The sequence below is a fragment of the Budorcas taxicolor genome, chromosome 2 (assembly GCF_023091745.1).
Source record: "Budorcas taxicolor isolate Tak-1 chromosome 2, Takin1.1, whole genome shotgun sequence".
In the NCBI taxonomy this organism is placed as follows: Eukaryota; Metazoa; Chordata; class Mammalia; order Artiodactyla; family Bovidae; genus Budorcas; species Budorcas taxicolor.
The window spans coordinates 42,871,131-42,895,316 of NC_068911.1; the positions used below are offsets into that span (position 1 = coordinate 42,871,131).

The 24,186-nt window shown below is 51.1% G+C and overlaps 1 protein-coding gene across 1 annotated transcript in view; it reads left to right on the forward strand.

Moving 5' to 3' along the window:
• Nucleotides 1–24,186, forward strand: part of LOC128060223 (liprin-alpha-1-like) — a 147,588-nt gene that overhangs the window by 20,104 nt on the left and 103,298 nt on the right. The window contains 4 exon segments of the mRNA XM_052652571.1: nt 424–439; nt 16,156–16,186; nt 23,723–23,771; nt 23,774–23,934. Of these exon segments, the coding sequence (XP_052508531.1) occupies nt 424–439; nt 16,156–16,186; nt 23,723–23,771; nt 23,774–23,934 (257 nt within the window).

Genomic DNA, 24,186 nt, shown 5'->3' on the forward strand with positions numbered 1-24,186 from the left:
AAGGTCGTTTTCTCTCCCCAAAGCTCGACAGGCTCTGAGGACAGCCCCGAGAACAACCCCAGCAGCAGCACCAGCAGGCAGGACTCACTGCACAAAGCCCAGAAGAAGAAGGGCATCAAGTCCTCCATCCGCCGCTGGATTCACAGGAAGGAAAAGGGCCGGCCTGAACACCCCGGCAAGGAGGCGTTATCACCAGGTGGGTGCTTCACTGTTCAGAGGGAGGAGGGCCTGCAGGCATGTCCCTTCTGTGTCTTCCCCGTTGTCCCCACGAGGCTCCTGTCACTCACGCTGGGGGTCCTCCTGGGAGCAGGAGCAGAGGAGGCGTCTGTCTTCTCAGTGGGTCTGAGATGATCGGATGAGTTAATGAGTGGATGGGTGGATGGATGGAGGGATGGATTAGTGAGTGGGTGGATGGATGAAGAGATGGCTGGCTGGATGGGTGGATGAACGGAGCATGGAATGAATACAGCAGATGATGATACTCCAATGTTAGAAACATATTCTACGAATTTGATTGAGTAGGAGCTGGGCAATGATTGTTTCCTCCTAACAGTGACACGTGTTTTGAAACGGCCTAAGTGCTCCTCAGTGAGGGTGAACTACAATCTGTGGACACCCAACAATGAACAGCCCGCCCTCTTTCCTGCCACCTTCCCCAGGAGCTCATCATGGGTTCTTCCCATGCCCCCCACCCCACCCCACAGCCACACAGGTCCTCCTGGGGTCCCCTCATCACACAAGGTTATCATTAGGCCCTCCTCTCGCTTGGCTTCATCTCTTTGAGGACAGGGTATGTTCCTGCCTCTTCAGCCACAAATGTGTTGAGTCTTATTTGTGCTGGGTGTGGGATTTGCAGGGGTAAGTGGAGCAGATGTGGTCTGGAGCACAGTTAAGTGGCAAGAGAGAAAAAGAGCAGGTTGTCAAATGCTATCCCTATTATTAATAAATACAACGCTGAGATGGATGGTGCATTGATTCTATACCAGATGCTGTGTGTGCCCCTAACCAAGCAGGTGCTGCCCCCTCCCAATTTACAGAGGAGGACGCAGTGACCGTCACGCGTCACGGAGTGGTGAGGGCAGGTTCACACCCATGCAGCGGGCCCAGGCACTTTCCCAAGCCCCAGCCACCTCTGTGGTGGATGCAGCAGGAATGAGATGGTTCTGTGGCATGATGATTCAATGGACATGAGTTGGAGCAAACTCCAGGAGCTAGTGAAGGACAGGAAAGCCTGGAGTGCTACAGTCCACGGAGTGGCAACGAGTCGGACACAACTGAGCGACTGAACTGAAACCTGAGTGTGTGCTCCCTGCTTCAGGCATGTCTGACTCTTTGTGACCCCAGGGACTGTAGCCCACTAGCTCCTGTGTCCATGGGATTCTCCAGGCAAGAATACTGGAGTGGGTTGCCATGCCCTCCTCCAGGGCATCTTGTCCACCCAGGGATCGAACCCACATCTCTTGTTATCTGTTGCATTGGCAGGCAGGATCTTTACCCCTGGAACCAGCTGGAAAGCCCCAGTGGATGCTGACAACTAGAAATGCAGAAAATCCGGGCTGCTCCCAAGGTAAACTGGGAGAGCAGCAAGCACAGGTTGTAAAGACAAAGACACAGGATGAGCGACAACAGCGCCCACAGAGACAGGCAGGAATGCGGTCACCCACATAAAGGAAACACCTGTGCCATTCGGAATAGGGGCCCGTCAGCCCTTGGAGGGACAGTTGGAACCGGAATGAAAACCGAGGCCATGGTCAGCAGTGCCCACCCACACGGCCCGGGTGGCGTGGTGTCACTCACCAGGCTTCCCGCGTCCCCAGAGCTGCTGGCGGTAATATCTCTGAGTGCCAGGCCAGGCAGCGTTCCCCTGTGAGCTAAGGCATCACTGCTCTCCTTCCAGTGCTGCTGCGGGCCCTCTGTGGGCGCCCACCCTCATCCCCTGCCCTGCCACCCGCTGGGGCCCAGCTCTCCCCCTGGGATCCTTTCAGCCCTTGAGCTTGGGTGTTCCTAGCCCTCTGCCACGCTGGACTGGGACGCGACTCAGGACTTAGGCTTGAGATGTCAAGGAGACCTTGAATCTGGAAGGACAGCGCCGTGGGAGCAGGAGAGCAAAGCCCGCACGGGGAGGAAGCAGAGCTGGGGAACGTGCCCACAGCCTCCAGAGCCTCCTGCACAAGTTCCTCTCTTTGCCTCTCCTTGGCCTGGACAAACCCCAGCTGCTGCTGCTCTGCAGGTGATTCCTAAAGATGCACCTGCTGCAAGAGGTATTGTCCTGCTGTTCTGGGGCTGCCTGAGTGTGTTCAGGAGCATCAGACAAGTGGGGCTGCCACACCTCATACTGGAGGTGGGGGGCCTGATACTGGGGAAGGGTCGGAGGGTTGGGGAGGGTCTGAGGGTGGGGGAGGGCCTGATGCTGGACTAGAGCCTGATGCTGGGGGAATGTCTGATGCTGGGGGAATGTCTGATGCTGGACTAGGGCCTGATGCTGAGGAGGTGTCTGACGCTGGAGGAGGGCCTGATGCTTGGGAAAGGCCTGATGCTGGGGGAAGGTCTGATTCTGGGCTCGGGCCTGATGCTGGGGGGCACATCTGATGCTGGACTAGGGGCTGATGCTGGGAGAGGGCCTGATGCTGGGGGAAGCTCTGATGATGGTGGACAGACTGCTCCCAGATGTAAATGGAGTTGTGGATAAATCTCTATGAGAAATCTTTTTTTCATACTTTCCTGACCACCTTGCTATGTTCTTTTTAACTTAAAGATAATTTTGTGCAGTATCACTTGATTTCTGCCATACATCAACCTGAATTACCTGTAAGTGTATGTATGTCCCATCCCTCTTGAATCTCCCTCCCACCTCCCCTTGCTATATTCTTGTTTCTATGGATATATGAATAATAGACTGTTGACTAACATAACATGAACAGCTCCCACACACAAGTGTGCACACGCACACTCCCTAGTGCATCATTTGGGTCCGCGTCAGGGTGGCCCTCAGCTCCCTCGCCCTGGGACCGACAGTGAGCCTCGACACCTGCACTTTGTTCCCACCCTCGGCCTGCTGCCCGCACCTCAGCAGCAGAGGGGCCCTGTCCCCGCAGATGTTGAAGTGATGGAGCCTCTTGTCTCCGGAGCCAAGGGCATGAACACACCATCGGTCGTCCTCTGGGGATACCTATGCTTCCACCTTCTGGCCTTTCTATTGTATCCGTCCATTTCTTTTAACAGAATGTCCGTGTGTTGACTCGGGCTCCCATTACCAGCTCTGGTCTGTTCTCAGTGAAAGTATAGCTTACCCTCCGCACTCTTTATTGGCCCTGGGAAATTTTGCTTCAGCACTTGATTGAAAGAAAGCAATAAATAATCCTGTGATAAAAATAGTTCAAAAGTAGCCTGTATATACTTTGTCACATATTTGAGAAGTTCACAAAAGATTAATAGGAAAATAGAATGATAACAATGAATTGTACAAGTAAGTTAAAGGTGGAACCCACATGTAAAGAGACATGCTGTCTGTGTCTGCCGAGATACCAGCTGCATAATAAATATCGCACCGTGACCTGAACACATCTCTTGCTGGCTTTTTTAATGTGCCGCTGAAAAAGTAAAAGTTACATTTGCTACTTATACAATCCAGAACGGCTGTGTCATCACAATCTAAAAATGTACGCCTGGCTCCATTCTTTAGACATGTTTACAAACAGAGGTAAGAAGATGCTTTACATACAAATAAGGCCTGTGTCAGAGCTGCGCTCCGCTGTCTGTCTGGGAAGGGGCACCTTCACTGTCCAGCTCCATGGCTCCGTGGCGGGTGCAGGGCATCGCGATTGCTCCCCGAAGCGTCTCACAGGAGAGGAGGGATCCGGGTCCACAGAGACTAGGTTACAGCAGAGAGTTTCATAGTCTTCTTCTAGTCATCCTTTCAGCCCAAATTTCATTAGAAGCTCACATTTAACACTCAGCACTTTTAAATCACTTCATGCTGCAGACAAAAAGCATTTCTTCCTAGAAAAAGTACAGTTTAGGCCAGTGGTTAAAATCCAACAACAATTGGTTGAAATTAAGTTTGCTTATCTCAGAGTGATTGTTGGAGAGCCTGGTTACATTCTGGAAGGATAATGCACACCGTGTCATGATGATTTTATAACCACAGGAAAAGCCCTTCTCTCATAGTTTAACATTTAACAATTAAACAAGAATAATTACAGTAAATGCATCATTTACAAAAGCCCTATATATGTTCATTGGATTTATACAGACAAGCACTACAGTACATTCGTTTGAAAGACTAAAATCAGGTATCAGAACATGAATTGATCTGAAAGGATATTTATAGTCAGAATATACAAGAAAAAGTAATAATAGAAATGAAGTCATAAGTTTACATAAATATAAGAAACATTAAATTGTAAAGTATTTTCTCTGTGGAATTCATGAATTTTTCACTAATTAAAAACCCTGTAATAAAATATCTTCAGGTCCATGTAACAAGTATTAACACAGTAGATTGCATGGAGTTCAAAATGTAGTCTTTGTCGTATACTGGACGCTGTATAATCATCTGGAGAATTAGTGCAGGTAAACTGGAAACACAGACGAGTCAGTCCTTGGACGGCAGCTGGTGCCCAAGCCCCTGCCCCTCCAGACACCCCCTCCACCCCATTCGGGGCTTCAGCTGCTTTGAGAATTCAGAGAAACATGGAGGACCAAGCAGGTCAAGGAGAGAACTCTGTGGCTGACCTTATTCTGACATATAGCTAAAAGCTGCTGGTAAAAGAAAAACTCAAAAGCCCAATCCAGTTTTCTAGCTGAGACGTGACCAGGACAGAGCAGACAGCCTCCTGCCCTCAGAGCGGGCTTGGCCCCTGGGCCGGATCCACCAGAGACCCACCCAGAGCGGCACTTGCAAGGGAGGGTGGCCCCTCAGCGGTGGCCGAGCCCCAGATGCTGGTGCACCTCCGTGTGAAACGCTGGTCTCCGCCGCATGGAGAGGCCCAGGGCAGGGCAGCCTCGTGAACCCTGACTCTCTGGGCCCTGCTCCCTCCGAGATCGTGCACGCAGGGCGTGGCCGGCAGCACCACCTCTGTGGGAGGGACACCCGTGTGCACGGACGTGAGGGAGCCTCAGCCGTGCTCTCACCACTCCGGCGGCAGCGAGGCGCCAGGGTCATGTTCTCTGCTGCTGACGGCTCCCTGGGCCAACCTCCGGAGACCCACTGACCCTCCACTCCCGGGGCGTGGGTCCATGCCCCCGTGGGACCAGGCTTGCCTGTACTCACCCCGAAGCTCAGCAGGAGCAAGTCCTGACTGTAGCAGAATCCAGCCTCTGCATTCCCACCACGCTGCCTGGTCCCACGAGTGCAGGAGGAAGCGAGCAAACACAGAGTGTGGTTCATTATGTGACGTCACAAGGGGCACGAGGACACACACACACGCGCAGCAGCGCCCACTCCTACTGAGGGTCTGGGGAAACTTCTTGAGGGTGGACGAGCTGGAGAGAGCAGCCTGGGGGCTGCCACGTGGGGGTCCCTGCCACCCGGGGTGGTGGGATGGTGGTCACACTAGAGCAGCAAACGGCACATTCAATGACAGAAACGCCATCATGGGGACAGCCACTCCCAGTGAGCAGCTGCAAGTCTCTCATTAGACCTCCGGATTCACAGGGCTGCTCGACCTCTCTTCCAGCCCTCACAGGATCTATGAGATGGGACATGGGGAGGGACTAGCTATTTGCGGGTCAGAGGCCAGGCACCGGTGGCCTGAGCCCCGCGATCTGCTGTCCTGGGGGCTGGGCCACTTCAGGGAGGGCAGAGCACGGGGCTCATCTAAGAAAGAGGAAACTCAGTCTCAGCCTCCCTCGGAAATGTCACCACTGACGTTTTCTCGTCACAACACAGGCTGTAGGGCCCAATGGTTCAGCCCTGACCCCCAGCCCCCACTCCAAGTTGACTAAGAAATCTACAGAAACTGCTAGAAGAAGCCCGTTGCTCCCAATTCAATGTTTTCTGTCTTCCCCTGGGCCCACCAGGAACACATCTGATGAGTGTCTGGCCAGGCTTCCAGAGAGGGCTGAAGACAGTGGGGGCTGCTGATGGAGCAGGCTACCTGTCCAAGCCCTTCTGATTCTAAGAGCCCCGGACACCTGCTGCACAGTGACTTCAAAAGCCATGGAAAACAGCCAGTTACACGGTTTATGCCCTGCCTATCTCACGCGGTTCATAAAAGGTCACCACCAATATATTCCCAACACCTCGCTCTAGGATTGTTTCTAATTTATCTAAACTCTAATGTCTATGTCACCATGTCCATCTGACAGGGAAATGTTGGATTTATAATGAGGAGAATGGAAAATAAAAAAGCAAGCAGTTAGACTCTTCATTCGACTGAAAGCTAAGCTACGTTAGGAACTGTAAAAATGAGCTGCATGCTCCTTGGAAGAAAAATGCTGTTTGAAAAAGGAGAGAGGCACTGGGTCCCCCCAACCCCTGGTTAAGCGTATTATTGAGTTCTGGTGAAGAGTCGATGCAGCTTCCCCATAAGCCCCCTCACCGAAAGTGCCCAGCTTAGCACAGGCTTTCCCTAAATATACTTTGCTCTGTGAGAGCCAGTGAGAGCAAAGCTTATAAATCTACTCATGGGAAGGGGTAATAACAGGAAAAAATGCACCAAAGAGACCCTCCAGGCCCCGTTCCCATGGGGTGAGCTCACACTTTCTCTGGGGCGGGCACAGCCAACCGTGGAGAAAGCATCCAGTGAGACACCCCTGTCACAGGTGGGACCTTGGGGTAGGGGGGGTGCGGGGGCAGTACACAAGGCATCTCCTGAGCCACAGAGCCTGACCCCGGCCCAGGCTGTCTGGCTGTCTATCTTGCCATCAAGTGGGGACACAGTGGCCCTGAGCACCCAGCCTGAACTAGCAGCGTTCTCTGGCAGAGTAGCTGTCAGAGGGAAAACCAGAGCTGAGTTTGAAAGGGCAACTGCCAGGCCGTGTATTTACGGCCCGGCTGAACTCGGGGGAGGACCTCTCCCGGCCTCACCATCTTCGTTCACCCCATTACTGACAGTGTGCAAGGGACCGACGACGGTGAGGACGGGGGGAGGATAGGCAGGTGGACACTGCTGTCACTGAATTTGGACTCGGCCATCCTCCCAGTGGGAAGAGTCCTTGAGAGGCAACTGGTGTGGCCTGAGAGCGACTCTACCGTTTTACGAAAGAACTCTTGAGCGCTGCCGGCCACACACACATCTCTACAAGCATGGGTGTCAATCTAATGCTTTGAGAACACTCATGGGTCTCGGTTTTATTAGTTGCAAGAATATGCTAATATTCAACCAGACAAGAACTTGAAGAAAAACCAGCGCGACTGTTAAACGTTTATAAACAGGTGTTAGGATTCCCTGTAGAGCACTGCCCCTTGGGCGTGCGATGGCACTGAAGAGCCCTGTAACCTGGGAAGCAGGCCATTCCAGCTCATCCACATTCTAGCCCAGGGCTGCACACGCCGTCCGACCTGTCACCTACTGTCCGGCTGCATCTTCTTTGGTTGCACCGAGGGTGAGGGCAGAGCGAACGGGACCCAGAAGTTTGCAGGCAGAGTCTCTGTGCACCCAGCAGCTAAGCTATGGATATCCTTTGGTCTGAATTTTTTCCTCCAAGAAGGTGCCTTCCTAAAGCTTTTATCTACGTTTGGAAATTACAGGACAGACAAAAAGACAATTTAAAACAAAGAACAAACAAATAAAATGGCTGAGTTTGCTACTGCACTGTTGTCCACGAGTATCTGACCCGTTTGTGATGACTGTGTGACTGATCTGCCCAAACTGGGAACAGAGAAGCATGGCACAAGGTGGGGTCACATGCGTTTCAGGACCCTGACTGGACCCTAACTGGACCACCCTGGCTACCCGAGTGGACATTCCTCCTGACAGTTAGCAGATTTCACTTCATGGAAACATTTTCAAGCTGTAACCAGTTCTGTCTCACGCTGGGACAGAGCCAATGGATGCTTCTTCAGGTGTCCCATTCTCTTTGTCAAATCAAGTGTCCTTAAGGTCCAATGAAGACAAGAACTATAGTGTGGCCCTGAGCAGCCAACGGAATGGGCAAGGCCTGGAGAGGCCCAGGGTGGGAGGGCACCGAGACCTCCGTGCCCCTCACCCCACCGCCCGTGTCCCACATGCACCCAAGCCCGGCCAGCCTCTGGGGGTCATGGAAGCCCTCTGGGCCCCCAGGCCCGGCATGGCGACTCCTGGCCTCAGGTTGGCGGGGTTCGGGTGCGTGGTGTCATCGGCAGGCCAGAGTCCGGGTCGCCAGTCTTGCGGCTCAACTACAGCGCGCACCCCCTGTCAAGAGGTGCAGCCGGCTTGGCCAACTGGCAGGTCAAGCAGGTCAGAGCTAAAGGGAGGCGCAGCGCAAGGCTCTTAGGGTGCCCGGCGGCAGCTGTGTCCGTCTAGGGCCATAGCAGCCTGAACACACCCGATTTCTTCCGATCTCGTAAGCTAAGGAGAGTCGGGCCTGCCTTAGTCCTTGGGTGGGAGACCACCTGGGAATACCTGGTGTTGTAGGCGTTTTGCCTCCCCTTTCCTTTAGCCCCCGGCCCCCGTCCCAACTCTTGGGCCCTCGCAGCCCGAGCCCCTCCCAGGAAGGCGGGAGTGGGTGGCCGGGGCCCCGACTCCCGCTGCAGACCTGGGTTGCCTCTGCGCGGCTCCGAGCCCCTATGCATTCGGCTTCCAGGAAACCAGACGACCGGCCCTGGAGTCTCCGTCTGGGGCTCCCTTGGCATGCCTCAGGAAATCCCGGCAGCTGGGGCTCCAGCCCCCAGCCCCAGCACCAGCCTCACAGGTGATCTCGTGAGCTCTCCTGCGCCCGCGCGCGCACACACAGAAATATGTGCACAGACGGTGCATGGATCTTGCTGAGTTCTACTTTTGGTGGATATATGCCTGACAGTGGGACTGCTGAAGAATATGGTACTTCGAGTTTTAGTTCCTTGAGGGGCCTCCATACTCTTTTCCATAGTGGCTGCACCAACTTCCATTCCTACTAACAGTGGAGGAGAGTTCCCTTTTCCCCACAACCTCTCCAGCATTTGTTATGGACAGACTTTGCAATGAGGACCATTCGGACTACTGTGAAGTGGTCCCTCCATGGAGTTGGGAGTTGAGCCTCTCCAGTAATTAGTCATGTGGAGCAAGATGTCCTTTTTCAAATGCAGATCCAATTCTATCCCCTACCTCCCTGCTCAAACTGCGCTTGTCTTTCCCCATCAATATTTAATATATGACCAAATCCCTTCATTGCTTGCTCCCCACTTTCTTCTCTGATCTCTTGTCACTGGGATGCCCTCTGCACTCTTTGGGTTACATCCCACAGGGCATTTTTCATTTCTTGAATGCACTAAGGTTCCCTTGTCACATAGCCTTCCAAGATGCTATGTTTCCTGCCTGAAATTCTTCCTGCATCTGAACCCCGGTGTACGTTCATTCAAAGAAGGGATCTCAGCTCAATCGTGACTCTGAAAAGCCTTCTCTGACACCCAGTTTTTGGTGAGGGAAGAGGCCTCTGTAGAAGTTCTCAAAGGATCTGCCTGGTATTTATCATTAGATTCGTCTCAGTGAGAGCAGGAGCTCTGTATCTTCTTCTCTCAGCATTCTATTTCCAGAAACGGATTCCATGCCTCCTAGCTCATACTAGGTGCTCAGTTTTTATTCAGTGCTCCCTTGGCGTGCCTCAGGCAATCCCAGGGGCTGCACCTGCACCAGCCCCAGCCCCAGCCCCAGCCCCAGCCCCACCCCCAGCCTCACAGGCCATCTCGCGTGCTCGTGCGGGCCCGCGCGCACACAGAGACACAAGTGCACAGACGGTGCCTGTATCTTGTGGAGTTCTACGTTTGGTGGATCTATGCCTGGGAGTGGGACTGCTGAATCATCAGGTACTGCTCGTTTTCCGTTCTTCAGGAACCTCCATACTCTTTTCCATAGTGGCTCTACCAACTCACATTCCTACTAACAGTGGAGGCGAGGTCCCTTTTCTCCACATCCTCTCCAGCATTTGTTATGGACAGACTTTTCCATGAGGACCATTCTGACTAATGTGAAGTGGTACCTCCTCGTAGTTTTGAGTTGAGTCTCTCCAGTCATTGGTGATGTGGAGCAAGATGACCTATTTCAAATGCAGATCCAATTCTATCCCCTACCTCCCTGCTCAAACTGCTCTTGTATTTTCCCATCATGTTTAATATACGACCAAATCCCATCGTTGCTTGCTCCCCACTTTCTTCTCTGATCTCTTTTCACTGGGATGCCCTCTGCCCTATTTGGGTTACATCCCATAGGGCATTTTTCATTTCTTGTAGGTCCTAAGGTTTCCTTGTCACATAGCCTTCCAAGATGCTATTTTTCCTGCCTGAAATTCTTCCTGCATCTCAAGCCTGGTGTACGTTGGTTCAACCTATGGATCTCAACTCGGTGATGACTCTGAAAACCTTCCCTGACACCCGGATTTTGGTGAGGGAAGAGGCCCCTGTAGAAGTGCTCAAAGCATCCGCCTGGTATTTATCACTGGATTGGTGTCCGTGAAACCAGGAACTGTGTGTCTCCTTCTCTCAGCATTCTATTTCCAGAAACGGATTCCATGCCTCCTAGCTCATAGTAGGTGCTCAGTATTTATTCAGTGTGTGAAAGACAGAAACGTTCTTTGAAGCCTCAACTTTGCACTTGGCTCAGCACTTTTGATCTCTTTGTATCTTTGTCGATTCAATTCTTTTCTTTCTTCTGGTGATGTGCACGTGATATTCAAGGCACAATCGAAGGCATGAAGACACAGCAGTAAGCATAGGTTCTTGCTCTCAAGGAACTCGTACAGCAGATTTCCATCATTTAGGGTTTTTAGAATGCTCTAGAACCAGGTCAACTCTTAGCATTATCCGTTTCCATTTCAAAGAAAGGTCATGTTACTTACATAGCAAAGGGGGAGACCTGCCAACTTTGAGTCCAACACTTATACCTTTCCCATTTCAGGCAACTCTTGTGGTTCCTTCTGTAGGTGTGTGGCTCTTCCAGAAACGTGAAGATCTAGCACAGGCCTCAGACTTTTGTGTGATTTGGAATCAACAAGAAAGCTTCCCGTGATAGGTTCCAGAGCACCACCTCAAACGGTCAGTGGCGAATGGAGTGGATTCCAGGGATATGCATTGTTACCCAGCATCACTGGTGCTTCTGTGGCTACAGACTCAATGCAGTGGGCAGGGCCTGGACTGTCCACTGGGTCTGATGTAGAAGGGAAAGAAGGGCTTCCCCACCACTGTTTATAGCCTTGTGACTAGAAACGGTCCCCAAACAATAATCAGACAAACAAGAGTATCCCAGGTCGTAGCCCATGAGATGAAGGAACCAAGTGGCTGGGTGAGATGGAGCCAAGGGGAAAGGTTGCTCTTTTTCTCTCCACCTCTCCTCCTTTCTTCCTAGAGGCCTTAGGCATTCATCATGGAGATTTGAAATAAAGCTCACAAGAGTCATATTTGTGGAATACAGAGTTTGCATTGAACCAACTCTAAAAAATGAAGAGAGTTTAACCTGCCACATGTTTCTTTCCAAAAAAAGGTAATTGCTTTTCCATTGTGGGGTTTCTATGTTGCCTTGTTCGAGTAGCCTTCATAGTAAAAACAAACGAAAACTAAAGAAAGATTCAAAGGTAGCAACAAAGGACACCTTCCGTTTCTGAAATCATCTTTCCACTTTGTAGCACACGAGGTCTTTCCTGTGCATTTTGACTAGGGAATTAGCAGGATCCTGGCTGGGATGGGAAGGCATGCGCCTGCAGGAGACTCGGGTTGGATCCCTGGGTCAGGAAGGTGCCCTGGAGAAGGAAATGGCAACCCCCTCCAGTATGCTTGCCTGGGAAATGCCACGGACAGAGGAGCCTGACGGGCCGCAGTCCATGGGGCGATCAGAGTTGGGCACAGCTGAGCAACTAAGAACAGAAGCATTTCCAAGGCCCACACTCAAGTGTGTGTGTGCTTGGCGTGTCGTGTCCTGTCTGTCTGTCTGTCTGTATCTCCCTCTCGCCATCTTGGAGTCTGTCTAGGAAGCTTCGTCTCTTTCTGCCTCTGTCTCTCCCGACAGCCGGCCGCCGGTCCGTTCGTCTGGCCCTGGCCTCTAAAGGGAGCTATGGCTCTGGCTGAGGAGCTGGCGCCGGGAGGTTGTCTCCCTGGGCGTGGGTGTGTGCGAGTGTCTGTGCGTCTGTCGGTGTGCCTGCCTGTCGCTCTTCTGCTCTCTCAGGAAGGTGGTGTGCTTGGCGGGCGGCCTGGGGGCAAGGGGGTGTGGCCTCGGGAGGGCAAGGGGCGGGGCTGAGGCGCCCCGGTCGACCGCGCCTCCGTGGCTCCCCGTGGGTCTGGGCACCGGGCAGGTGCCGGCGCAGGATGGGCGCTCAGGGCCCTGGCTGGGCTGCGCCTAGGCCCGCAGGACGCTCTGAGGCCCGCAGGCCGTGGCGGGGGGATGGGGGGCGGTTTGGGGGGGCCGTCTGGAGGCGGGAGACGGTGTTGCCGGAAGCCAGACACCTCCGGGGCCGCGTGGCCCTGAGCAGCGATCGGGATGGGGGCAGACTCATCAAGTCATTTTTCTCATCTTCCCACTGAGCAGAGTGGATAAGATAGGGGTTCTCATTACTTGCTTCAAATTTATGACGAGAGCTAATGTAATTTTAGTACATTTGAGGGGGGAGTTGTCGTAACTTAGATTTTTGTCCCCACTTTGTGTGGGATCTTATTTCCCTGACCAGGAATTAAAACCCGTGACCCCTGCCGAAGTTTGGAGTCTTAACTACTGGGTCTCTGGGGAAGTCCACTCTAAGTTTCGACCGAACTGGTGGAATTCCGACGTGCCTTAGTATGTTTCCGGCTATACTGTGAGGCTGAGAGGAGTTATCGGGCCTGAATTCGAGCATGAGGTTAAAGGTGCTCCTTTGCGCCCCTCCCCCCCCCCCCCCCTCCGCAGCTGCTGCTGGAGCACCTGGAGTGCCTGGTTCCCCGGTATGCGCTGTCCCTCTGGATGACGGCAGGCAGGCGGCAGGCACAGTCCCCAGCTGGCATGACCAGCGAGGTGGAGGTGCTCAGGGCGCTGAAATTGCTGTTTGAGCACCACAAGGTCCTGGACGAGAAGCTACCAGCCCCCCGGCCATCCTGGAGTTGTACACTTGCTGCCTTGTTAGGTGGATGATGCACATATTTATGTAACTAGTTGACTTTTGAGCTTCTTGAATTCTTGTATATACATTTGTTTCTGCAAGAAGTCTAAAGTTTTATATGGTTAAACAGCGTTGCCTACATACATGCTCAGTCATGTCTGAATCTTTCCAACCCTATGGACTATAGCCCACCACGCTCCTCTGTTCATGGGGCTTCCCAGGCATGAATCCTGGAGTGGGTGGCCATCTTCTACTCCAGGGAATCTTCCCAACCCAGGGATCGATCCTGCCCTCTTACATTGGCAGGCGGATTCTTTACCACTGAGCCATCTGGGAAGCCCCCAGTTAAAAAGTATTAGTTGGCATGAATGTCTCAAGATGTATTATATTCTGTATATCAACTTGCAGTTAAAAACTGGGTAATAGAATTAATTTAGGATAACATTTTGTTCTCTCAAGCTTAGAATTTAAAGCTGTTAAGAAGCAGATTTTCTTGACGTTAAGATCAGAGAGAGAAAGGTATTCTGTTACAGTATCCATGTATTAGGGTGAGTATACACTAAGAAGTGTAGTAAGGTATAAACTCACATCAACACACAGTGACTCGGCCCCTTTTATTTGAGTTGAGAGTGCGGTTATGAGGAGCGCTCGAAAGGTGTAGTTTGTTAGAAGAATTAGGTGCCACACATAAAGAGGTAAGTTTGATCAGTCATCGTGTAATTTCAGTTAAGGGTTTGTCGTTTGAATCCTTTCATTTTAAGAAAAAATGAAGGCTGTAGTGGTGGGCATCAGATGTTCTTTATCTTTCTGATTGAGGACCCACCCACCTGGGTTATTTTAGTGACTAGTAAACTAGCCTTTCAGAGAAGGCAATGGCACCCCATCCAGTACTCTTGCCTGGAAAATCCCATGGATGGAGGAGCCTGGTAGGCTGCGGTCCATGGGGTTGCGAAGAGCTGGACACGACTGAGCGACTTCCCTTTCACTTTTCACTTTCATGCACTGGAGAAGGAAATGGCAACCCACTCCAGTGTTCTTGCCTGGAGAATCCCAGGGACGGGGGAGCCTGGTGGGCTGCCGTCTATGGGGTCACACAGAGTCGGAGACGACTGATATGACTTAGCAAACTAGCCTTGTGGCTCAGAGCTGCAGGATGTCTTCAGTACCTCTTTGCCCAGGAGAAGACAAATTCTGACTCTAATCACCTGGTGGTATTCGGGATGGATTGCATCACCATGTATTTTCTTTCTATGTTGTGTTTTCAGGTTCGAGTTGAGTTTTGCCAGGTGGAGCTTTGCTGTCTTTACTATTTGTTTACTCTGATACAATTTTTTGGTTTATCCACATTTATCCACAGTCAGGGCTTCCATGTAAAATTGGGTTCAGTTCCTGATAGACTTGAGCTGCCCTGAATGTCGCTGACGAGACGTGGTCCTCTTGTGTCCAGGTGCAGACTCTGAAGGAGCAGGACTGGGAGCATGTGCAGCAAGCCAGCGTGCTGGCCAATGTGGCCCAGGTGTTCGAGAGTGGCGAGGGCGTGTCTGACGGCGAGGGTGACAGGGTCACCCTCTTCAGCTCGGCCACTCAGCTGTCGCCCAGCGGGCAGGCCGATGCCAAGACTCTGAGTGTGAGGCTGCAGGAGCAGCTGGACGCCATGAACGAAGAGATCCGGTGGGTGATCCCGAACTCAGCTCCCCAGAAACGTGGTTTATCTGAAGAGATGCCTTCTCCTAGGGAAGTCTGAGTATTCCATAATAAGGAACCTGACCTCAGGTCTGCTTCAAGAATTTTCAGGTTTGAGATTGCCCTTGATTATAGATCTCGGTCAGCTGGGGTGTTCTGTCCACGGTGTGGTGTCAGCACTCTGTGGGGGGGTGTTGTGGGGTGTCCCCCCTCAGCTCTGAGCCGCAAGGTGGGTGAGGTGCCGAGGTGGTGTCCCCTGCAGCCCGTGCACCTTCCTGTGTCCCTTGGAGCCCACCCTGTTCTGCTGAAAGGCCACCTAGAACAGAAAAGCTCGGGTTTTGGGGTTGGCAAATTCCCACTCAGATCTGCATTTTCCTTTTTAACTTAATACAGTGTGAGGATTGGCTGGTTGTAAGACAGTGGTCCAAGGACGTGTGTTTGAGTTTTTCTCATCTCATCAGTATATTTAAGATGTTTTCTTTAGATACCGTCTTGGCAGTTATAACAATTTACAAAACGGGATAGAATCCAAAGGCCGGCCTCATGGTGAGCAGGGGGCCTTGGGTCTGGGTGCAGCCGAGTGGCTGGGGGCCCCGAGGCCTGCCTGGTGCCACACCCGCACAGCTATGCCCGTGTCCCGAGTTCATGTTTAGAGTGGCCGCAGGCCGATGACCCTGCACAGGACCAGGCAGAGGCTGCTGCTCAGACTGTTCTCATCACGTCAGCCCAGGCCAAGGTGCCCGTTCCTGTCGGCCGAGCACGGGGGGCCGGGAGAAAGGCAGGGGGTGAATGGGACAACCAGCAGGAGGGCAGGGGAGCTTAGGCAGCCTCCGTCGTTATAAATCGGTGAATTCCCTCAACCTGCTTGCCGGCTCCTCAGGTGCCGGCTCCTGCCCGCCCATGCCCAAGCCCAGAAGGAGGCGGCACCGCCCGGTGCAGGAGGGAGACCGGCTGGGCATCATGACTCTGGTATGTATCTGCCTCCTCCCTGCCGCATCCTTCCCCCAGGACATGGGTTTTCTTTATTTTGTTTGTTTTTTGGTTTTTCTCTTTTTGCTTAGAAGAAAATCGGGTACATTTGCTGCACTCAGAGGTCTACACTTTTGTAAACTGCCTAGTCTTTAATCATTCCACAATGGCGCAGCAACGAAGTAGTCTTGATATTTGGACCACAGGCTTAGCACATCATCATGAACTCAGCCAGAGCCTGTCTCTGTGTCGTTGGGCCTGGCCTGTGCTGGGCACAGCAGCTGCAGGGAAGTTTCTGTTCTCAGGGAGCAGATGGCTTTGTGAAAGTAACCATAGGCAGCCCTCATGGCCTGGGAAAGCCGTGCAGCACATGTTCCATTGGGGCTGCCTGGCTGCAGGGTGCAGGGCATGCAGTGGGAACAAAATCAAGAATCTTCATGGTCTGCTTGCTGATGGACCCGGCCGCGGGCTCAGGCCAGCTCTGCGTGTGAAACCAGGTTAAGAGCCCGGTGCCCCAGGGCCGCAGGGAAGAGGTTGGGCTGCCTCACTTTTCTGAGTCTAGAAATGGGATGACGGCCTAGGGCTATTGGTGACAGAGTGTGCGGCTCCAAAGCACATGTTCCAGCTTTCTTGCATGTTTAGCTTGGGTTTTGTGAGTGCATTGCTATTTACGCCATGAAATCACGTGTACAACACTCTGCTTTGTAACTGGACTTGTATTATCACTGTTTTCTGTGACCACCCATTTCATGTTAGCTGCATTGTTAGTCAGGTTATAATTAAATTCACTGTGAATCCTTTTAGTGGCCTGTGAGGTAACTAGTCCATTTTGTGGTCTTTTGACACACCGTTTTTATAATTTGCATCATTGGCTAATTAGTTGCTATTTAAAATTCTTTGAGGATTTCTCTGTGGTTTTATGCTTGATTTCTTTCCGAATATTTGTTAAAGAACAGTTCTGTATGTTTTCCTTGCTGTTGGAGTTCTCTGGTGGTGTGTCTGCTTTCATCATTGGTTTAGATTTCCTGTCTCATCCTGTTGTCTGCTTGGTTGTCATCAATCCTGACCCCTCCCCCGCCCCCGAGGCTATAGTTTCCCATCCATCTCTCCTCCCCTGGGCCTCACTTGCTCTGGTCATGGCCGTGCTGTGGTCCACAGGGTGTGTGCCCTTGTCGGGTCTGTGCTTTGTTTTCCTGTCTCATTAAATGGTGTTTTTCCCCCATAGCGGTAAGTTGAATTGGTGTATCACTATGCAGTTACAGGAGAAGGCAATGGCAACCCACTCCAGTATTCTTGCCTGGAAAATCCCATGGACGGAGGAGCCTGGTAGGCTGCAGTCCATGGGGTCGCACAGAGTGGGATACGACTGAAGCAACTTAGCAGCAGCATGCAGTTACAAGCATAATGTAGATGGATCCTAAACGGCATATCATGTGTAATTCATAAATAAGACTGTGCTTACATAAACAAATGATCCTCAAGTGTAGAATTAATGGACTTTTAGATATGCAGATGACACCACCCTTCTGACAGAAGTGAAGAGGAACTAAAAAGCCTCTTGATGAAAGTGAAAGAGGAGAGTGAAAAAGTTGGCTTAAAGCTCCTCATTCAGAAAACAAAGATCATGGCATCTGGTCCCATCACTTCATGGGAAATAGATGGGGAAACAGTGGAAACAGTGTCAGAGTTTATTTTGGGGGGCTCCAAAATCACTGCAGATGGTGATTGCACCCATGAAATTAAGATGCTTACTCTTTGGAAGGAAAATTATGACCAACCTAGATAGCATATTGAAAAGCAGAGACATTACTTTGCCAACAAAGGTCCATCTAGTCAAGGCTATGGTTTTTCCAGTGGTCATGTATGGATGTGAGAGTTGGACTGTGAAGAAAGCTGAGCACCGAAGAATTGATGCTTTTGAGCTGTGGTGTTGGAGAAGACTCTTGAGAGTCCCTTGGACTGCAAGGAGATGCAACCAGTCCGTCCTAAAGGAGATCAGTCCTGGGTGTTCATTGGAAGGACTGATGCTAAAGCTGAAACTTCAGTATTTTGGCCACCTCATGTGAAGAGTTGACTCGTTGGAAAAGACTCTGATACTGGGAGGGATTTGGGGCAGGAGGAGAAGGGGATGACCGAGGATGAGATGGCTGGATGGCATCACCGACTCAATGAACATGAGTCTGAGTGAACTCTGGGAGTTGGTGATGGACAGGGAGGCCTGGCGTGCTGCGATTCACGGGGTTGCAAAGAGTCGGACACGACTCAGCGACTGAACTAAACTGAACTGACACAATATCCTTTCTGTGTTGGTGCTTGTATTAAAGAGTGTAAATCTCATCAGCTTTTACACAGTTAATGTCTCTATTAGACTCTTTAGAAAAGTATCTTTTACGGTTAATAAAATGTAAAGACTGCACCTGCTATTATGGTAGCTTTCATTCTTACATATTTACACAGGGAACCTGTTTTAATGAATTTATTTTGAGATGTTTTAAATTCTATGTCAGGATTTTACATTAATGTCCAAGAGGTGGTTAGATTTGTTCAATGCTAAAATAGGTATTACGGTAACTTCCTTATCAGTTAAATTACTAATTTAAAGTATAACATGTTTTTTATTAAGGGAAACTAACTTAAAGACAAGTTTGGCTGAGAACAGACCACTGTTAAGGCCCTTTGTTGTACAGAATCCTGTGCTTTAATAAATCATAATGTTGTAATAGAATTGTATCTTCCTGAGTAATAATTTCTAGTGTTTCTCTAGTAAATCTATTTAACTTCTGTGGTCAAAAAAAAGTTCTGTTTCCAGTCACGTGTTCTCTGAATCTTCATGTCACTTACAAGTTTGCCATCATTTTTGCTTTCCTGTATTTGCCTATTCGGATGCTTGAAATTTTAGCTTCAAAGTCGCAGTGAATCTGGTTTCTCTTCATTTCTTTGCATGCATCTGTCAGCCTAGTGATTTAAGGAAGTGGCGTCGAAAGGTAAACTATTTAGTAATTTAGCAGGCCTTTCTTTCTCTGTGAAGTATTAAAGAGTCCTTATGGTTTAATGTGAATGAACACCGTGTGGTTATGTCCTGGTGAATAAGTGACGTTTTAATGAAAGTAATAAAACTCACCCACCACTTAAACTGTGCTGATGGTTCTGTTGGAAATGGGTCATTCGTTGGGACAGTTGTAACAGTTTGCCTTTCTCCCACTTGTTTGCCTTCTGATCATCTCATGGTTGTTTATAGTAGACATAGTATTATTTATTATTTTTAAAATTTTTCTTTACTTACTTTTTTGGCCATGCTGCACAGCTTATGGGATCTTAGTTTCCCAGCCAGGGATCGGACCAGTGTCCCGGCAGTGAACGTGCCAAGTCTTAACCTCTGGACCACCATGGAATTTCCGCTTAGTGTTTTCTTACAAGAAATGACTGAATGAGAGCCATAGATGTTAGATTTGCAGAAAGCCAATTTAATGATGGTGGGTCGCAGTGTGCAGGAGACTCTGTGCCCCGGGCACATGCTTTCCGCGTCTGTCATCTCATCCCCAGGTGAGGTCCAGGCTGGTGCTATCCCCGTTCAGGAGACATGGACACTGAGGCTTAGCGAGGCCAGGCACCCTGCCCAGGCTCTCACACCCAGCAGCGCGGTGCGGACTGGTCTGATCAGAGCCTGGACACTTAACCGTGGTGCCGTCCAGCCCGCTTTCCTCCAGAGGCTCTCGTGTCCATCACGGCATCCCTGATGGAGGGAGCCTCAGGAGGGAGCTCGCTGCCTCTCCCCTCAGGTCACTTGGATGAGCCCCTGCTGTTGGAGCCCACTGCCCCACGGGTTGGCCTTCCTTGTCCCTCTTCTGCTCCCAGCCCGCTGACTCCTGGGCTTTCCTGCAGGACTGGGGCGGCCGCGCTCCAGTTCAGGCAGCTCAGTGCCTGGGAGCCCTTCTGCTGGCCACAGCAGAGCAGTGCCATCCCCCTGGGGTTGATGCCCTGGGTGTGCCGCTCGCCCTCTCTGTGGCCTGCTTTGCCCTCCTGTTAAGTGGACACGGTGCTGCCCATCCTGGCCGCGTGGGCACCAGTGGGGCTGCGGACCCAGAGGCCCTGCTCAGGAGGAGGCCTGGGGTAAGGGGCTGGCGTGGTCCCTGACCTTGAGGCAGGTGTTTGTCTCCACTGAGTCCATGGTCAACCCAGGTGCGTCACTTCCCTGCTCTGTTCATTGTTTTCTGATTTTTAGAAATGCTTATTTAACTTGAATTTGAGATTGATCCCTGTTCAGTTCCATGTGGATATTTCTAGCCTTTGTAGCCTTCTGTTGTCGGAGGGTTCTTGTTAGAGCGCAGGGGAGGGTGCCAAGTTTATCCAGCTGCTGTTAAACGAGTTCAGCTGTATTTTGCACTAAGTCACTTTGTTGTCACCAAGCTCCTGTGGGGCTGCACGGGACCAGTATTCTTTACAGAATCCCACTGAAAAGGCACAGGATAGTTGGTTAAACAACGCACTGATTATTTATAAAAATACATGCCATGCATGTTTCCTAAAACTTCCCCTGGTTTAACCACACACCCAGATGTATCAGTGAGACCTGTCTGGACCCTGAGAGGTTAATCTCTTCCCTACACTGTCCTTCCTGTCCTCACACCCAGGACCAGCAGAAAAGCTGGGAGTCCAGGAGAGATCACCTCCTTTTTGTGTTTTTATTAGTTTATTTGTTAATTGAAAGATAATTGCTTTACAGAATTTTCTTTTCTGTCATACGCCAGCATGAATCAGCCATAGGTACCCATATATCTCCTCCCTTTTGATCCTCCGACCCTCTAGGGTGATACAGGATCAACTCGTAGTGAAGACCTGGGGGTGCTTTATGGAAACCGCTCTGAGCGCATGACCCTCGAACTGTGTGTAAGTACTTCAGTGGGTAGCCCCCAGTCTCTCTGTTACCGAGAAATGTGATCCAGGCGCGTGGTGTTCGCGTGGAGGGTTTAGGTACCTTTTCTGTGTTTCTCTTGTTGTCATGGGTTCCAGTAACCTGCATCATCTCTCCAAATGATCTTGGGTGGTGGCACATGCTGTATCTTTTCCTCCTTCAAACAGAAAGGTCTGGACGGCTTTGCTGAGAGGTTTAGTACTCTCACTGTGGTGCTTCTAAGCAGCATCTGGCGATGAGGACAGTCCTTTCATCAGGGCAGTTCATGCCATGCAGGGTTCACCGGGCTGGCATCGCTCTGCTGTCCTGCCCGGCACGGTCATCTGGTCACTGGATTCCAGGGAGGGCGGAGCCTGCCTGCAGGGAGGCTCCCATCCAGGGTCTCTGCACTCAGTCAGATGCTCTCTCTGCCCCACAGCCTGGCTTCTCTTGAACAAGACAGTCCTTTAAGATGGCATTAAGCTAGAAAAAGGGGTTTCTTTGTACTTGGGGGAAAACATAGCTAATAGATTTCCAAATAAGTTTCTGGTTATAATGTAAAGCCTGTGTGATTGCCATTTTCAAATCAGTCTATTGTTAGCCATGATACTTGCTCCGTGAACAGAGCAAATCCCATGTCAGGGGCTTCATTGTCTTTCTGCGTAAACCAAAGAATATCAGCCTCTTTCTCTCCTATACCTTCTTACTGTCGACTCTGGAGCACCAGGTTCCGGTCCATTAAAGGACCTCAACAAGGTGAGTGCAGCCGGGGGCCACACCTGTTGGATTGGCCCTCATCCGGCGAAGCGTTGGGGTTGTGTTACATTTTGTTAGCATGGCTGTGGGTCCTGCCAGCCAGGGCATTTTGGCCTTAGTGGGCAGGATGGACCCCAGCAGTTTACCTTGTAAGAGGTTGTGCAAGTGTTGTGTGGAGGATGGGCGGGGGCCCCACAAGAAGGGAAACACTGGCTGGAGGAGTCACTGGGGCACGTGGACTGAGCTATCGAGTCAGTCCTTGAAGCAGAAACGCTAAGCCCCTTAACATCTCCCTTCTTCCAAAGAAAGGATACACTGGCTGGAGGAGTCTCTGGGGCATGAGGATCGAGCTAGAGAGTCAGTCCTTGAAGTAGCAAGGCTAGGCCCGTGAATGTCTCCCATCTTCCAAAGCACAGAGCAGTGTGTCCAGTATTTTAATGACGGGTACCTACTGCTTCCGTGTATGACATACACCCTCATAGCTACACATGTCTACTACATGCCTCTTACAAGTGCTGGGCACTGTTCTGGGTGCTGAACACTCAGTATGTAGGAGGAGATACGTAGCCCAGGATCTTTTTATTTCTGCAAAGAAAAATAGAAGAATGAAAGAGTCGATGTGGTTCAGTTTGAGCAACTTGACCACGTGGACAGCCCCACGTGCACGTAAATTTTGGTAATATATATATAACATAAATTTAACATTTTGACCAGTTGCTTGAATGCCTGGGTGGCTTCAGTGAAGTCAGGCTAACAGATGGCCTTGGGGTGCCATCCGTCTTTTTCCCAGAGGAACACTCCAAAGCTTGGTGGCCTTGTAGACCTTCCCTTTTTTCTTCACTCTCCCCAGTGGCTCTAGGTCACTGGTCTGTGTGTCGTTTAAGAATCTCTTTATCCACTTTGTTGTTAGGGTTATGTTTTGGAAAGCTTCTCAGACGGCCCTGGGTCTTGAGAAGGCAGGCTTGGATTCCGGGTTCTCCCCTGCCGCATGCCTGCCAGGTCGAGGTGGAGGCTGAAGGCCGGTCTGAGTTGTGGTGGTCTGTGTGGTCTTGGGGTCAGTGGACCCCCTCTTCTCTGGAGGGGCAAGGAGATCCTTTGTGTGGAGCCTGGAGAGACTTGACAGGATCAGTCTTCACAGTCTTGCTCTCTTTTTAATTTATGTTTGCATGTAGTTTCTCATTAAACTGTTTTCTAAGAGTTTCCAAGTCATACAGAGGAAATACAGATGGTTAGCGAGCAACTTCTCAAAAGAGAAGAAGAAATTGCAGAGCTAAAGGCGGAAAGAAACAAGACCAAGGTCAGTAGGGGGATTCTCACGTGTTGACATTTGCCCCACGGGGGTCACTAAATGTTTGCCTTTAGTTTCTCATTTAACTGTTTTCTAGGAGTTTCCAACTCCTAGTGAAGAACTAAGACTATGTAGGGAGCAGCTTCTTAAAAGACAATAAGAAATCGCTAATGCTGAAAGCAGAAAGAAACAACACCAGGGTCAGTAGGGGGATTCTCACGTGTTGACATTTGCCCTGTGGGGGTCACCGCCGGCTTCCTTGTTGCTGTCTTTAAACTCTGATTTTCAAGTCATTTTTCACATCTTCCCACTGAGCAGACCAGGGTGGATCAGTTCGGGGTTCTCATACCTTGCTTCAAATTTATGATGAGAGCTAATGTAATTTTAGTACATTTGAGGGGGTAGTTCTCTTAACTTAGATTTTTGTCCACGCTAGCTTTGTGTGGGATCTTAGTTCCCTGACCGGGGATTAAAACCCGTGACCCCTGCAGAAGTGTGGAGTCTTAACTACTGGGCCCCTGGGGAAGTCCACTCTAACTTTCGACTGAACTGGTGGGATTCCAACATGCCTTAGCATGTTTCCGGCTATAGCGTGAGGCTGAGAGGAGTTATCGGGCCTGAATTCGAGCATGAGGTTGAAGGTGCTCCTTTGGCCCCGCCCTGCAGCCGCTGCTGGAGCACCTGGAGTGCCTGGTTTCCTGGGTTCGTGCTGTCCCTCCGGATGACGGCGGGCAGGCGGCAGGGGAAGTCCCCAGCTGGCATGACCTGCGAGGTGGAGGTGCTCAGGGTGCTGAAATTGCTCTTTGAACACCACAAGGCCCTGGACGAGAAGGTACCAGCCCCCTGGCCGTCCTGGATTTGTACACTTAGTGCCTTGTTTTGACCTCACCGATTGCCCGGAAGTGCTGTGTTCCCTCCCTCTCAAAACAAGGCTGTCTAAGGCTTCCTTTCCCCCTTAGAAACCCTCCGATGGCTCTCTAAGCCACGAGGAAGACCTGGCTAAGGTGATCACATTCAGGAAGTCCTAGAGAAGCAGTCGCAGGAGCAGAGCCAGATGAAGGAGTGCCTGGCAGCTCTCAGTGCCCATGTGACAGAGCTGGAGGAGAACCTGGACACGGCCAGGAAGGACCTCCTCAAGTCCGAGGACGTGAACGTGAAACTGCAGTGGGACGTCTGAGAAGTGAGTGACAGCCGCCGTGTCTGTTGTCCTGAGGTGGACTGTGGGTCCCTACTTCTCCCGGGGACTCAGCCTTGGGATGGCTGCGTGAGTAAGAGCAGAGCACTGGAGACACCGCAGCTGGCTGCCTCCCCGCCTCTGTGTCGAGGTCTCTTTGGTAGAAGAGGCCTGGTCCAGGCGGTCTGTTGGCAGTGGACCAACATGAGGGTAGCCCTGGCGCTGTGCTGCACCCTGGGTGTGGACTCC